General features: G+C 31.4%; 1 protein-coding gene and 1 long non-coding RNA gene across 2 annotated transcripts; both read right to left on the bottom strand.

The window, feature by feature from the left end:
- Window positions 1–979: 979 nt before the first annotated feature.
- On the bottom strand, window positions 980–2,430 carry LOC139906353 (uncharacterized). The gene is made up of 3 exons (XR_011781831.1): window positions 1,573–2,430; window positions 1,281–1,503; window positions 980–1,219 (listed from the first exon to the last, which is right to left on the bottom strand). It is a non-coding gene; the product is annotated as an uncharacterized lncRNA (long non-coding RNA).
- A 2,235-nt stretch (window positions 2,431–4,665) lies between these two features.
- On the bottom strand, window positions 4,666–9,403 carry Ect3 (Ectoderm-expressed 3). Its single transcript, XM_040719459.2, has 2 exons — window positions 8,587–9,403; window positions 4,666–6,126 (listed from the first exon to the last, which is right to left on the bottom strand). Exons 1-2 carry the CDS (start codon window positions 9,329–9,331, stop codon window positions 4,919–4,921), a joined length of 1,953 nt encoding a protein of 650 aa, XP_040575393.1. The 5' UTR covers window positions 9,332–9,403; the 3' UTR covers window positions 4,666–4,918.
- Between the last annotated feature and the right edge of the window lie 8,137 nt (window positions 9,404–17,540).

Below are 17,540 nucleotides of genomic sequence, written 5' to 3'. Positions count from 1 at the left end.
AAGAACTTTTCATAAATATTGAAATTATCGGTATAGCCTTGATTTTCTCACAAAAAATATAATTTTTATTATTACACCAAAAAATTTCACATTTTTCCCCCTCCTCAATCGCTGTAAATCTCTGTCCTTTTGTACGTCTCTTCCGTTTTGAGAACAAGAAAAAGTCACAAATTTTCATATGTTGAATCCTAAATTACTTGAAGCAGCTGACTTTTTGTATTATAAACTCAAAAAAGGTATTACATAGGATTTAAATTTATTTAAACCAAAGATATAATTCGTCTCATTTCATAATCAATCACTCAATGTATATAGTAATTTATAACTATTCTCTAAAACTAATTAGCACTTGGCAACAACAAAAATATGGAAGGCTAACTCCCGTATATATTGTCATTTATTTCCTTTTGGTATTGATAGTCAAGTTGGAGAGTGGAGAAAAAGCTTGTTGTGAGTAAGAAAAACGTAAATTCATCACTTAGGAGAGATACATTTTTAACCTAGCCTACAAATTATTTCAACAGTGAATAAGTTTGTTATTTAAATATGTCTTGAAGATACGTTATGCAAAAAACATCACTTACTTAATTATCTATGACTGTTCTTGGATATTAGAACATAATTAGAAGATCATTCATTTAGGTTATAAATCTTTCATCAAAATATATTGATATATCTTAAAATTAGTATCAAAAGATATTATGATTTGATACTAATATATACTATATATACTCCTTAAACTATGATATAATTCCACTTTAAAAATAAATTAATAAAAAACATTCTGATCGTAGAATATCACGCCTTTCTGCAATAAAAATATTTTTAAATCACTCTAAAGGAGAATATTATAAACTATTATGCACAATATTAATTATACGTTATATGCAGAAAATCAGACAAATAAGAAATGACAAATGATACCATATATAAGTTATTAATATGAAATAGTTATAAACAAGACATGTAAATTAAACATATATAAAATTGAATGGTGTACATTTTTATACAAAAATTATTTACTAACTAGCTGAATAAATTATAGTTATTAGACAAAACTATTCAGAATGAGATCCACATTATTTTTAAGAGTCTATAATCATCTACTTTTGTTTTTTAATGACAAAAGAGATATGCATATGATAATGAAATCAGGGTTGAGACCTAAAGTGTCCAAGTTATATCATTATCCATGTGGACCATACACTACAGACACCACCTTATTAATGGAATTGATATCAATGTGATAGAGATAAGTTAACTCTGCATCATATACCTACATCTAGGACCCTAAAGGACTCTTGTCAATGAAATAGTTATTTTTTAAGTAGGAGAAGAAGCAGAGTTGACTTCAGTAGAAAATGACTCAAAAATTCCAAGGTAGAAGTAGTGGATGGAGGATGATAACTCATTCTGTTCCTCAGTGAGTCTTTCAGTCAATTATTCTGTATTTTTATGGAACTCCATATTGTTATGGAAGATTACGATGATTCTGTAGAAGATCTGAAAGAACTTATGTATTCTTGACTATAGAGCCTATTGTTGACAAGGTGAGAAGTCATTAATACATACCTTGACGTGAAGGGACACCTGCACAATGAATGATCCTTTCATTAAAGGAGATGAGATCCACCGAGTGAGGCACAAAGAGGCAAGACCCCTTCAACAGATATTGAAGTTGAAAGTCTTTATGACAGACCTCGATGTGAAGGGGCATCTGCACAAGGAACAATATTTTCATTAAAGTAGATTATATCCACCGAGTGAGGCACAAAGAGGAGAGACCCCTTGAACAGATCATGAAGTTGAAGGGACGATCAGAATGTGTGTGGCTAGGATATCCAAACAGAAAAATATGAACCCCTAGGAAGGAATGGAAGATGCAGATCCTATTAATTGCATTCGGCAAAATTCTAGTTAATGATTCATTTCTATCCATTTATCAATGCCTATAATTTGTATTTTATAATAATATCATTAAATAAACTGTTCATTCAAGATTTCATTTGATGGTAGTACCATTATGTTGATGAGTCTAATAAAAGATAATGCTCCTTAATTATCATTAAATGTTTATTAATTTAATATTTTTTAAGAAAAATTATTTTTACTCAAATTGTATGTTGGAGGACATTTGGTAAAAAAAAAAAAATCTTTATTTCCATTTCAAATTACTTTTGTGCTATAATCATAATGTTTCCAGCTAGAAATATTATAATCCAAATAAAAATGAAAATATTATACACTAGTGGTAGTACATGGTATTGATATAGAGGGTCCACAAACAGCCTCATTTGGATTTGAGAATAAAGAAAATAATTCCTCAGCAAATCCTGAATGTTACTCTCTGTTTTAGAGAGAAAAATCAGACGTAGTTACTCAATACTTAGACGTTCTCTCCTGTAGAATGTAAAAACAAAATCAACAGCATATAATGTGCTTTAGCATGTTGTTTAACCTCATATAAAGTGACATGGTCTAATATAATGCCTAAAATTTGTAGATGATGTAGTATAGGATATAAGAATGAAGGGAAGGATCCAGGGGTTATTCTTCATTTATTCCCAAAGAAGGAGAAGATCTTTGTCGTGAATGGAGTCAAGCCATCTCACGATCTAATTGAAAGCTAAATCAATATGATAGAGTTGTTCCTATTAATTTCAATCCATCAAGCTATGAAGTTACTTCTCAGGACACCAATACGAGGAGGAAAAATTATTTCTACCCTCGACTCCAAGAAAGACTGAAACCTGATGCGATACCATCCAATTATCCAAGTTTGAATTTAGAATATATATTGCCAACAAACAACGTCTACAATATCTACATGGGGCACAAAAAACACTTTTATTGCTTCATCTATTTAATTGAGGGGACAAACACATAAAAAAGAATATAAGTTATGCTTATCCGATTGAAAAAGCTAACGTCATGATAGCAGATTCCTTGTTCCATGAAAGTACCGTTTATGTTATTGAATTTTATGCAAATATTGGTGATACCAGACTTCCAAACAACAACAAACTTTTTGAAGCTTATTAAGTGCAAGTGGAATATGGACATCGTTAAATCTTCAACTACAGACTAAAAAAGAAAGATCCCAATCGTGAAGCCAAAACACTATTTAATTTTGAACAAAAGAATGTTTTTTTGCAAAAAAAAATATTAATTACTTGGAGAATTTTTGAACAAACTCATAAAATAATTTTTTTTTTAGTGCAGAGACATTTTTAACATTAATCCAAACTACTTCTGCTAAGATGGACTTGGCTCGATATTTAATTTTCAATACAAGTTTTAGTTATGTTTTAACTGGACAAATTAAGTTAGAACCATTGGCCCGACAGTTTGGGCTTCTATCAGTATAGTTATAGGTGCAACTATTTTATTAGTGTGAGACAGTTTCTTGGAACCGAAAATTTGTACAATTATCTTCACTTATCAAGTTTAGCAGAAAATTGAGGATGATCTTTTGACTACTGGAAATCTTCTTCTGGAATACTTAAGTGCCAAAGTTATTCCATTTTATAATATTTTACATTTAAGGATATTGTTCAAAATCTATTTTGCCCATAGTTAAATGTTCCTTTTGTAAACTTTACATAATAAGTGAAGAAAACAACCTCACGAAGTAATTTCTCCATCCTATCTCTGTTTGACAAAATAGATAACCCTACCCTTAAATCACATAAGAGTTTTGTCATAAATATATCGATAGGATCTTTAATAGAACCATCAGATGAACTATTTATACTGATTTAGGAAGAATGGAAATTTTCTGTATCTATTTTTCAATTTATTGAATAAAAAATTACATTTTTGAATCATTAAAACCCACGCAATCTCTTTTTAAAAGCTTCATTCAGTACTTAAAAAATGAATCAAGTTTTTTGCTTGCCCGAGAATGTGAGAAGGGTCATTTCTTCGAAAAACATATGAGCCAAGGTATAGTTACGTTATTTTATATCAAGAGAAAGAAAAATTCTCAAGAAATTAATTCATGAAAACACGACTGCAAAAATTGCAAAAAAAAAAAGAAGTATTTCGTATAAGGTAAAGAAGATTAGATCTGAAAAGAAATGAGTTTTATGATATTAATTTGGTTTTGAAATATATATTAACTGATTTCACCACTTATTATTTCTTAATAAGTGGTGAATTTAAATGCATAGCTTGAGGTCTATATATAAAGTATTTTTCATGCCTGTAACTAATTTTTATTTAATTAATTTTACTATAATGTAGATTAAATGTGTGATGTTTAGACTTATTTATACTAATACCTAGTTTTAGGAGTGGTTCCCCCTAAAGCACAAGCTCTATTTTTTTGTTTCAGTCCATGTACCTATATATAGTAGTCATTGAGTTAGTTGACGAAACCAATGGAAAACAAAGTTCTTTATACATCAATCAATCACTCTAAATTTTGTATAGCATCATCCTATACTTCTATAAAGACTGAAGAGTTCTATAAAGAAACATAAAATCAAATGTAAAATATTGTAAAGATCGAACCTAAAAATATTTCAAGCGCCCTTTATGTTGTTTACATACCTATTTGCAATTGGAATGTTGTTCGAAGGTCGATTGCGGCGTTTTTTCTGGCAGTACAAAAGTAGCAAAAGAAATATAATATATCTTTTATTTAATACACGAAACCTCATCAAAACTGAGTAGTATTTATTTCATTTCCAAAATTCATATTATTAATTAAATTAAATATTTTATAAAGATGTATTTTTGGCGATACCTGAAAAGTATTTTTAGCGTTTAGTTGATATTTACGTGTAAAAAATGAATGGAATAGTTTAAAAATTATGTAAAATTTAAATAATTATTCAACTGGTTATCATCTAATTAAATATGTTATACTTTTGGGCTTTCTTTTTACCCAGTTCAAACGGAAGGTTAAATGGCATCACTGAGGCGTCGGCCCATCAATTCTATGCTGATCTACGAGTGTTATAAATTGCTCGGATCTATTTTCAGGCGCTCCATCCTGCTCAAAAAGAGTTATTCGGTTAACTCCATTACAAATAAGAATACTCCCAGGGAGGTACAGGGTCTCTTGCGGACCCACAACGGGCCAATATCTCCCCAAATTAAAGCCATTCAGGAAAACAATCCCTTTACTCCAACCGGAGATATCAACAAACGTATCAAATAAAACATTTTTGGGGCACATAAATTTAAACTCCCCGAACCAAAAGGAGTTTTGTCCTTGAGAATGTCGAATACTCCTTCGTCGCATTCGATTTTCCAACCAGTTCTCACTTATTTGATATTTCTGTAAATGATTTTCTAATTGGGGTATGTCAAGGAAGTCAAAGCCAGTGTTGTTCCAATTGTGTAGAGGTTCCTTGCCTAGAAAAACTTGCGACAGAATCCCTTTGTGTTCCGATATTCCATTTCCGAAACAAATTCGACCCTGATTTTCTACCAAAATACTAATTTTCTCTCCTCCCTTAAGTCCTAAGATGGATATGCTTTTTGGGCTGTCAAACATACGAGTAAGAACACCCAGAGGCTTTTCATTTAAGAAAACATTCCCTCGATCGTTGATGCTTGCAATTTGAAGCGTAACTGGACTGGAGTATACTCTTCCTCTTGGAATAAATGTTTCATAGAGTACAAAACCAGATTCTTGATTCAAATCTTCAAAAGATAGGGGATTTTTTGAAATTTTCTTTTTGCTATACAAATACTCTTTTGAGAATAAGAGATTCGATGTACTCTTTAAGAAAACTTGACCGTGATTAATTTTGGTAGAATTTTGGACGTGTATTTTTGGGATTGTAAAGTACTTGGAGGCAACGGCTTTGATGGCCTCATATTTGGCTGTCATGTCTCCTGCTTCGGATATGGGAGCATCATAGTCATAGGAAGTCGGATTTGGAGCAAATGGTGGCCCATTTGCACCAGCCTCAAATCCAAAAGATGTTCCGCCATGAACCATGTATAAATTAACACTAACATTGTTTCCAAGGAGCCAGTCTAGGGCTTCAGAGACAACTTTTGTATCACCTTTGGCGTGAGGACGTCCCCAATGATCTAACCAACCAGTGTAGAATTCAGAATTGACCAAGGGGCCTCGAGGTCTAAAGAGCTGACTTTGATTCAAAGATCCTGAATTAAAAAAAATATTATTAGCGTTAGAGATATTGTACAGTGTGTTAAAAAATTGATAGCGGTTGAAAAAATGTCATTTTAGTAACACTAACAAACTTGTTTTTGGCAAAAATGAAACCTAAATTTGGATTATGCACTCTATAGTCAGTTTTGTATGTTTTATGACGTACTCACTTCTGATGGCCCCTATAAAATATTTAAAAAATACCAAATTAAAACAGTAGAAATTTAAACTCATACATGATCAAGAAATATTTTTTTATGACTAGAGCCAAGGTTGTCGAGATGATAGAGGATCGAAAAATACATAAAAATTGTTAGAGACAAAGTTTTGAAAATCAAAGAGGGAAATTTACACAGTTGTTGATTAGGAAATCTATGACTAAAAAAAGGCAGGCAACACAGAAACATGAACCAAAGCTGACACCAAAACATTATGAAATACCTATTTATGAGTCCAATGCACAACTACACCATGCACTACTGTAACAAGGGTTGTAACACCCAAAATAAATACATACATTAGTCTTTTGAAAATACATTGCTATTATAGAAACTATTTCGTAATTTTGATACTTTGAAAACTTTTCTGGAAGTAAAACCTATCATAAGGTAATTTGTAACAGATAAATTAATTTAAATGAGGTAAAAACTGGCTAAATAACATTAATAGAAAACATTTAAGAAAACTTATTCAATAATTAATTTAAGTTGAGTGATTGAAATTAATTCGTATTTATATATATTAAAGCATAAGCAATTTGTTACGAAACAAAACAAATTTGAGCTCTCTACCTTACATTCAAGTTGAGAAAAAGACACTTGGAAGTGATCTATGAACTTCCATTAGTGCACTACGCCGTCAGCAAGTCTGAAACGTTGGTTAGGAAGAAGAGCTATGACAAAAACAAAAATTGGACCCAGTGGAGTTAAAGAAAACAGCCCAAGCCAATCCCTTCAAGTCAATGAGGCATATACAAGAGATCACTGGGTTTCACATCAGACTTCCAGAGAGCTATAAAAAAGAGTGGAGAGGCCACTTTTGTCACCAACAATAGAAAAACCCCATCTCCTACGTTATAAGGCTATTTTGAACACTTTTTTGACACTTTTGGCCCCCTAAAGCCATGATACCAATGGGCGTATGTCGAGGGGAAGGCCTGTATTGTCCTTTATCGAAACTCCAATGATTTTAAAGCCACTGTCAGCAACCACTAGGACAACATAACATGGGAAAGAATCCGAAGTGGGTGACAGGCGTTCTGTTCCCGCCTGGAAGCCATCACTGCAGCTAAGGGTGGCTAAATTAATGATTAATAGAGCTCAGATTTATTTATAGTATTAATTTGTTAAAATTCCATTTAATTAATTATATCTTCTCGAAGTTTAAAATTCAAAAGGTTCAGATTTTAATGGATCACTTGTATAATATATTACTTATCACTGATATTCTCACAATCTTTATGATGGAAAGTTTAATTTTAATAAGTTTCTCTGATCAATCTTTCTTATCAAAGTTTTTTTATATATTAACTTTACTGAACATGATCCTTCTTTCAACAATGTTTGCATTGTTCAAAAGCAAATTTGTATATTGTAAAATCTGTTATATCATAATGTAGTAAGTTATACATCTTCATTTACTGAGTAGTGGCAACAGCAAATATAGATTGATTATTTTCTGAATCAAGAATTCATCTTTGGAGAATATGGTTTTTACCTCATTTATATTTTTGAAAGAGGATTTAGACAATTTTCTCATCTCTAACTATGACAATTATGGTAAAGCACAAAGAAAAATATTTTCTCTTGTTTATATCCTTTTCTTGTTTAACCCATGGTCCGCACATATTGGCTTTGGATGCTTTATTTAAGAAACCTCATATACCAAAAATTTCAGAAACTCAAATAAAGGACCGGCTAAAATTTGTTCGTAGGTATAAGCAATGTGCTGCAGATTTCTGGATTTTTTTGAATTATTTTACAAACCAAATCTTGCACATCATTTCAAAAAAAACTCAAGAAGGATGTTCAATTAATATGAATTAGCTCTGGGGCAAAATACATGGTACCAGGTGATGCAAAAAATCTTTACACTTTCAAACTAGAACTTTATCAAGATGAATTTCAGCAACCAGTTGTAATAGGGTATGTCAATGAAATTAAAATAACTAATATGATGTCTTGGCTACCGCCCCCCTAAGCAGCAATGTCAGTAGTGGTTGGATGTATTCAACTGAAAATGCATGGACCTCACTCCAGAGGAAGCCTAACGAAAATATGTCAACTACAACGGTAATTAAATATTTTTACCTGATACATTGATTAATTTGTATGAAAGGATGCTAAAACGTATACAATATGCATGAAGTATAATAATTCTGCAGCATAAATATGTTTTGTGAAGCTTTTAAAAGCCACACTTAATTTCAGAATACACTGTAGAAATATACGTACCTTCCATAGACTTGGGTGGACTCCCGGGACCAAAATCCACAGTTGAAAGTGTTTCCGGTACATAGCCACATCTCATAAGATTAACAGAAGCTCCATCCGTTGTAAAGAGAAGTACTTTATCAGACCCTCCAACGTTCGAGTAAATTGACTCTCTCAAAGTAGATAGATAAGACGTGTCACAGCCGAAGGATCCATATTCATTCTCCACCTGAATCATGATAATCGGGCCTCCATTTGAATAAAGATACTTTTTAAGTATACTAAAAAGTTTAGAGAACCATGAAAGAACAGGATCAGTGAACTTCGGATCGCTTTTTCTAAGACTGATTGTTCCATTTTCAAGGAGCCAGGAAGGGAGTCCACCCATGTCTCGTTCACCATCTATATATGGACCTGGTCGAAGTATCACAAGTAAATCATTACTCTGAGCCAGCTGAATAAACTTTTCTATGTTTCTCGATCCAGAAAAGTTGTACTTTCCTGGACGAGGCTCATGAAGTTTCCATTCAACGTAGAATTGTATAGCATTAAATCCCCCAGCTCTGATTTTTTTCATACGGTCCTCCCAGTATTCAGGTGGGATTCGAGCATAGTGAACGGATCCGGATAGATATTGAAAAGGTTTACCATCTTTAAGGAAAGTATTGGACTCATTCTCCACCAAAAATGATCGTTTGCTATTAGAAAAGGAGAGTAAACACTGGAGAATAGAAACAAGGAATTCAATACGTATTTTCATTTTCATTTTTGAAAAAAAAAATGAACACTGTCACATCGATATTACTATAAGATAAAAATACTATGTACTTATTGGACTGATGTGATTAGAAAACCGGTTTTTTTAAGTACATACACAATTCATCAATAACATATCTAAAAACAAATAGAGTTACTCTTCAGACTCAATTATTTGAGATCGGAGTTGGCCCATTCAAGCGAGATGTAAAATCCTTTGGAACAGAATCTGTTTCTATTATAAATATCATGTTTCGAATATAACATGATGTAGGAGGAGAACTTCTGGAACATGGAGGTTTTCCTGCAGCCCAACCCTTTACCAATATCGCTCCAAATTAAAACCCTTTTAAAATCGATTCCTTTATTCCAAATAAACAGTTTGATGATAGTTTTTCTGGCAAATAAGAGTGAATGAACCCATCCAAAGGCTTAGAGTTTTTTTAAAGATGATCCGGATTGAGATTTCATTTGTTTGTTTTCGTAGATTTTATTATTACACTCAGCAACAAAGTTCTTGGCAAGAAGATTGAAGAAAATGGAACATGTTCGAATAAAAAAAGTTCCTATAGAATGATTATGATAACAGCATACCTTACTAAACCAATCCATATCTGTGGAAGAAAAAACAATTATTTGTCAACTTCTCTAAAAACAAATTTTGGGTCCGACAAAGATGGTAAAGAATTGAATGTTTCTTCAATTCAACATACATATGTCAATAAAACATATATATGACTACATAATAGGTACATGACATCACTGGGCTTATAGATTCCACCTCTATTGAGACTGTTAAGGAACTTGTTATATTCTTCTTGTTCAGGTGCATTATCTTCAAACTGAGTATTTTAAATCTCTATTAACTACAAAAAAATGCTGAGCAACATTCATTTTTCAAATTTTTAAGCAGAGAATAGTCGTAATATCCACTGCAATAATATACTATTCCTTCATGTACAGGACAAGATTGTATATCCATAAAACAGTCCAAAGGGATGAAAAATAACATTGAATTTACTTATTTAGATCCTTTTTGATAGTAAAATTTGTCTTCAGATTTTTAAATGACTTAATTTGTGATTTTAATAACAAGGATATGACGATCACTGATAAAATAATTGCCTACACCTATTGTCCATACCATCCAAACCTCCTCTCGATAGGATCATAGTTAATTTTCCTCAGAAGAAAGAATTGTGCATCTTTTTCATCCAAAGGTATGCCAAAAGTTAAGTTTGTCCAATTCCATGATGCAGGTTCACCTTCTAAAAATCCATAAGGATCTCCCTAATTTTCATTAAATTTATTGTTTTATCTGTGACTCAGTCTACTCTCAATTTTTATGTACATAAAAATTGCATAGAACTGCTGTTGCTCTTAATTATTCACATTGAAAAAGGTCAGCATCCGCCTTTTTAAATGAAAAAACTTACTTGACAATAAAAAAATGCAAGTCTTTCAAGTTTCTCCGTCAAGTCCAATAAATGTATGGAAAGTTCACTTGATGTTAATTTTGAAATTTGAAAAAAAATAATTGAGTATTTTATTAAGGACTTCATTAAATTAAAGTTTAAAGTTGTTGTAAGGAGTGTCTGAGGCCTTCGATGCATTGATCCAAACATGTAAATATATATATAAACTATAAAAACAAATATATCTCACAATCTTCGTTCTTCTCTAGGAGTTAATTTAAATTCAGATTTAAACATCAAGATTTTAAGACTATAAAGACTTTTGATAAGCCAGTGGGCTTGGTGAATTGTACCAGGTATCATAAATTTAACTTCTCGTATAGGAACAGCACCAAGAAATAGTATGACTAATTTTAAATTCCTTATAAATTTATTTTTATGATGTTCGTTGCAAAGTCAACGGTACCTTGTGGTATGTCTTCAACAAGTGTAGCCACCACTTTATCTGCAATTCAGTATCCATACTTGGTTTTATTGATCGATTGCCAATTTTCTTTGAATCTTTTAAAAAATTCAACTTCGGGAGAAAATTTGTCATTCCAAGACTCCCGGAATCTTTTTCATAGATTCACCTACAAAATGAAATTTATTATGAGATTTTATTGACGTTGTCATAGTTGCCATTTAAATAATATAGAACCTTAGCATAAAAACAAAAATTCTAATAATAATTTGTATATTTCTATTGTCAAATGACCTCAGAAGTCATTCTTTTATATAAAAAAAGCTCCTACTAAATTTTCATTCAAATATTTTTTTTTAAATGACACAAATTTTTGATTTACTTTAGAAAAATTGGCTGTATTGGCGTTTTCCTCAAAAAAGGTCATCAAGGTTAAGATGATCAAAATTAGCATCTTTTTTTCATTGTTAATCTATGTAAAAAACATATTTTCAAACTTTTTGTGTAGATATCAGTAGCCATTCATTGACTGTGATATGCAGATGATTAGGCGGATTTAAATATTTTTATCCTTCTTTAAGGCACGTAAAAAATGATTTATCGTAAATATTTATAAAAAATTGATAGAAATTTAACTTAACTAAATTTTTATTTTTACTAACAAGCTGTGGATATGGATTCTATTAAAACAAAATCAATTTTTTTCAAAGAATATGTACAATTTTAAAACTTTAAGGCCGTTGAGCTATCTCTAAATATATTTAAAAAATGTTCAAACTTTGTGAATAGTATTTTTTAATTCCGTAATTTCTTTTTGACTTATTTTTAAAACATCTGGAATATCATTGGAGTTGGCATACCAATCTATCACCTATTTCAGCTCAAAATAGACTCAGTGATGGGGGCATCAAAATCATCGGAAGTTATACATGGAGTAAATAGGGAAATTAAGCTTCGCTACACAATCGAACCCAAGCATCTATAAAGGGGGCGCTGCGGACGTGAGCGGATGTTGTTTCTTGAATGTGGGATATATATCTCAGATTATCGTTATTTGCCTGCAGTGGACAACAATGAATCCATTAAAAGTACAGTTCTTCATTAAAATAATTGATAGATAACAGATAAAACATAAAACGACTCTTCAGTAAATCGATGGGGTTTATGTGCCCATCCATCTTGCAGATCATTGTAATCTTTTTAATTTGACTTAACAGATTCCTTCCAATAGTTGCCTTTCTTCCCGCTTCGACGTACCCCAATAGAAAAGTCCAGTACTTTTCTACCAATTTCAAAATCTCTAAAATCTGTGTTACAAGTTTTCTAAAATTTGTTGGTCTGTTTAGCTTTCAAGCAGCACAACTTTCCTTCCGGCGTTTTTCCTATAAAATAATTCCACAAAAAAACCTGTTGATATGAGTTTGCAAATTTATAAATACTCTTCCCCAACATTTTTAAGGAACTGTAAATGTTTAAAATCTTTTCCTTTCTTATTTTATCATCCAAGCCGACACAGTACATTTTAAAAATAGGACATAACTCAGGGCTAAATTTGGAAGAAGTAATCGTAAAGTTGACTTGAAATACAGCTTTTCGTACTGCTGTGGGTAGATTTAGGTTAATAGTTGTTTGTGTTCGTTTGTCAATGGTGATATTTAGCTTATCCAGTACTTTATCCACTTTGTATGTAATGTATTTGTTAAGGCCATCGCCCTTTAGTCCTACCATCAGGTGATAATCGTTCACAATATCGTTCAATATTGCCTTCCTCTCTAAAAAAAGCTCTTTCTTCTCCTCTCATGCTTTTTCTTCCTCTTCTACCTCGTATCGGTCGAGGTTAATCATTGGTAATCTAATAGGAGAATGGGATAGGTATTAACACTAGCCCCGTACTTTTAAAAATTGTTCAATGACTTTGCAATAATTCGGGCCGGAGTCATATAATGAGGAATACCCCAATTATCCATCATAGTTCATATTTGGAGCATTTGGTTCAGAAGTCCTTTGAGACATTAAAGCAATCTCTTGTATATAAGAACACAGGACCTTAAAATGGAAACATGAACCTTTTCTAGGGGTTTACTAATGGAAAAGTATGATCATTTTTACCCAAATGTCTTAGAATGGATCTCATGAGATGAGTTGTGCTAGGAAATCACATCCAAAAAATCTGTATTTTTTCTCAACTTACACAATGAGAACAGTTCCTGGATAGATGTACATATAGGAACCAAAGCATGGGTAGCAAGTAATCACACTAGGAATCAACAAAACAAGGGAACTTGGGATCACTAGAACGGATCTTTATATCCTGCTCTTCCCATAGTAACTAAGGAAGAAGGCATCTGAAATGAAAATACAAAAATAATTTTGATCACTCCTATAACTATAATTATGTATAGCACATTAAGAACCTTGGAGTAAGGCTTCAAATTTATCAAGCATTACTTCAAGTTGACACAAATTAAGCTAAAAATTTAGTCATAATAAATTTAAAAAAAACAATTTTAAACGAAAAAAAACTTGATTTCTTTGTTGAGGACGGGAATTCTTAATCTATTTGTTAAAAGTCTGAATAATATACTCAAAGGTATAAACTAGCTAATACTCTAAGATTATGAGAAGCAGATATCTCTATCTGCATCAAGACAGGGAGGGAGTACGACAAAGAACCCATGTTCTTCGGGCGTATCCAAGAATATGAAGAAATCATAGCGTCCAGTTAAATGATAGATCCTTTTTTGTGTTCGTGGAGACTCCATTGTATATAGGTTTGTAAAGAATTCAATCCAAGAGCTTTTAATTGGATCATCTGCTCTTCCCAGTAGTTTTCATTGAAAGAAATGGAATGACCCTGAAATGATTTGAATGGGTTTGGATCCATCAAAAAGAAAGAATTTGGTGACGGGATGGATTGTGAAATCCTGGATGCTAATGATAAGAGATAGAAGAAGGATGTGAAGAAGGAACGTATATTTCTTATTATTGTTGAATTCAATTTTTTTAGCCTCTAACTTATTCTCTTGTTTTAGTTTAAATACCGTTCAGTTCTCATTCTTACCCATCTTACAGGATGTCAATTGACTATAAAACTAGAAATCATATGTGGTGCATTAACATAAAAATAATATTCAACAAAAAATAAGCAAACGAAATAATCCAAAATTACTCTTTTTTACTGCATATATCCTACAAACAGCCCAATATTTCATTGACATATTTGAGTCAATTATAGTCCCTGTATTCAAATTAATTGGATGAGTTAAGATATCCAATAATAATAGGTATAGTAAAAAACATATATTCGATTAAAGTACATCTCATAATGCAATTAATTGGTCTACAGTTGAGCCCATGTACAAAAAAAACTTCATTAAAATTTTGTCTTCATCGGATAACCGGGACACATTCTATTTTACTTTAAACTAGAAACATAGGTACGACACATCTAAACATTAAACAGCTATATCTTCATATAATACCATTTGGTCGATTGAAATCTGAACTCTTCCTAATGCAATAATTCATCAAGGTTGAGTGATTTAAATTAATTAATATTTCCATATGTTAAACCAGAAACAATAGTTATAAAAAAATCTGAGCTCTCTTGCTTACGTACTAGTTCAGAAAATGACAATTAAACTTGATCGAATAATTTCCATTAGCCCACTCCAAGCAGTTGGGGGGTATCAAGGATCACCGTCTTCACAGTCAGCATGTCCGTAACGTTGGTGTGGAAGAAGGGCACTTTGAAAAGGCCAAATTGGACCTGGAGGAGTTATAGAAAAAAAAACCAGGCCAATCCCCTCACGTCAATGAGTGTCCACGCAAGAGATATTGGGAATTCACACCTGACTGTACAGATAGCTTTCCAAAAAGTGGGAGGAGAGAGCCTGGTGAAGGTGTAGAGCCCAGTTTTGACACCAGGTATTAAAAACCCATCTCCTCTGCTGTAAAACTCTTTTGAACTCTTTTTAGACACTTTTGGCCTCCTTACAGGCCTGATTTTTACCCCCTTTGATACATCTTTAGGGCGCATCTCCAGGGGAAGACTAGCACTGTATGTCATCCAAACACCGAGGCCCTCAAACCCACTGTGAGTTAGCACTGGGACCCCATGACAGTGGAAAACACCTGCAGTGGGTGCCAGGCCTTCTGGGACCACATGGACACCATCATTGCCGCTAAGTGCACCCACATTAGTGATTAAGAGATCTCAGATACAGATATATTTAATGTATTCATCAAAACTTTACCAATATTTATTCTTTTTAATTCTCAGTATATATAATGGATAATAAGCAAGAATTTAAGTTCAGGTATAAAATCAAATACTTAGAGGACACTTCCCCCTAGGCAAAAGTATAAGGTTTTATTATATGAATATATAGACATAATGTGAGGAATAGTGATGGGATGATTAATCAGAATCGGGGATCGGAAAATAATGTTTAATTTGCAATTCCGATTCAAATTTATAAGAGGTTTTTAACTATTTATTACTTTTGTAAGTTATGAAAAAAAAAAAAAAAAAAAAAACCCATCCCCTAAATTAAGGAACTTTTGTTTTACTAAAAAAATGTAATATTTGAAAAAAAAACTCCAAATATTTAAAAATTAATTTAATTTTTCAAATTTCCCGAAAATTTAATTTTCTGAGAAAAACTTTGAATTTTTTCTCCAAAAAATTTAAAAATTGATTTTTATTCAAAAAAAAAAAAAATTAAATTAGAAATTAATGTTTGAGTTTACAAAAAAATTTTATATTTGTCTTAATTTTCCAAAAAAAAAATTCTTGTCAGCAGCAATGAACTTAGGAAAAAAAAATTCAAATTTTTATTGTAAATAGGTTTCAACTTTTGAAATTTTTTAAAAAAGGCCATGTATTTTTGAATTTTTTTCCCATAAAGTGAATTTTTGTGAATCATTGTGGATTTTTGCAATAATTTTAAATATCAAATTGTATATTTGAATTTATTTTTCGAAAACCAATTAATTTTAAACCAAGCCCATAAAATATACTCATGTGGACGCACCTGATAGCAAAATGGTATTTTTTAACCTTGAATTAAAATATTGAAGAATAGACGTCAAGATTTTTTTTTTTTTTTTTTTTTAAATCGTCCATTACTAATGAGGAATACATTTTAGCACTATGCTAATTGGATTTTCTAAGTTCGCCATCCACTTTTTCACTTCAACATATTCCAAATACTTTCAACTCATCCCCTGGGCTCCGTTTTAAGTAGAAACTATAGTTAATAACTTAAGGGCCTATAATGGGATCATTGACTCCAAAACTAGTAATCATATGTTTTGTGTCAAAATGAAAAAAATACTGAAGAAAAATTTAGACAAGCAGAAAATCTCAACTTATGCTATTACTTGCAATATACAAATTGTTTTATTTTTTCATAGACATATTTGATTCAATTATAAGCTTTTCATTCAAATTAATAGGATGATTTAATATGCCTAAGAATAGTAACCATAGTTTATCTCATATATTTGTTTTAATAGACTTATATTGATCCCAATATAGACCATTGTTATAGGCGAAAAGTATAAATGTAATACACAATCAATTTGATGAAAAATCATTCTAGCCTTCTTTTGTATTGATAAGCCAAATATGTATAATACCCAAATGAGGTATTTATTCATTTTGAAAGGAGTAGAATTGTTTTAAGCAACTTTTTTTTCGTTACACTTAAAGGTAAATGGTTAATTCCACAGATTTCAATCAAATATTTTTAATATATATCCTACTCTTAAATAAATTAAATTCATCCTATTTTCAGTTAGAACTAACCTTCAAGAGAAAGCTGTTTGTGAGTTATTCTCATAGAGACAAAACATATATCGTGATGATACTGAGCAATAGCAATGGAAATCCTTTGACGTCGCAACAACAGACAAAAGAAAAAAAGATAGACAAACAATTTTAAAATATATAGTATTTCCCGCTATATGCTCCGACAATTTTATTAGGTCTTTCATTCTATTAAAGATTCAGTCTTTGGTTCATCTCCGGAATCAAACCATATATTCACACTAATTTAATGTATTTTAAAATGTGACGTAGACATAAAATTATATCAGATGGGAAAACGTAAAAGTGAGAGGGACTAAATTTCGGAGCATACTTACAAATCTTATTCAATTCAAGAATAAATAATTTTTGATTCTTGAATTGAATTAAGGTCAGAATATTCTCCCAAATCCATGGTTTTGAGAGATAAAATAAAATTATATTTAAATTTAAAAAAAGGAAAAAATATTAATATGTTACTTTATAAAATAATCTGTTTCAAAATACTTTATTCACCTATTGACTTCTC

The sequence above is a fragment of the Lepeophtheirus salmonis genome, chromosome 9, assembly GCF_016086655.4.
Source record: "Lepeophtheirus salmonis chromosome 9, UVic_Lsal_1.4, whole genome shotgun sequence".
Classification (NCBI taxonomy): domain Eukaryota; kingdom Metazoa; phylum Arthropoda; class Copepoda; order Siphonostomatoida; family Caligidae; genus Lepeophtheirus; species Lepeophtheirus salmonis.
This window is presented reverse-complemented; position numbering and strand designations above follow the sequence as displayed.

Bases quoted from the DNA above. Each gene is read 5' to 3' on its own strand.
- Ect3 (XM_040719459.2), bottom strand. From the start codon at position 9,331: ATGAAAATGAAAATACGTATTGAATTCCTTGTTTCTATTCTCCAGTGT. The intron at 6,127-8,586 runs GTACGTATATTT...TTTTTAATTCAG, and splicing joins TCCACCCAAGTCTATGGAAG to GATCTTTGAATCAAAGTCAG.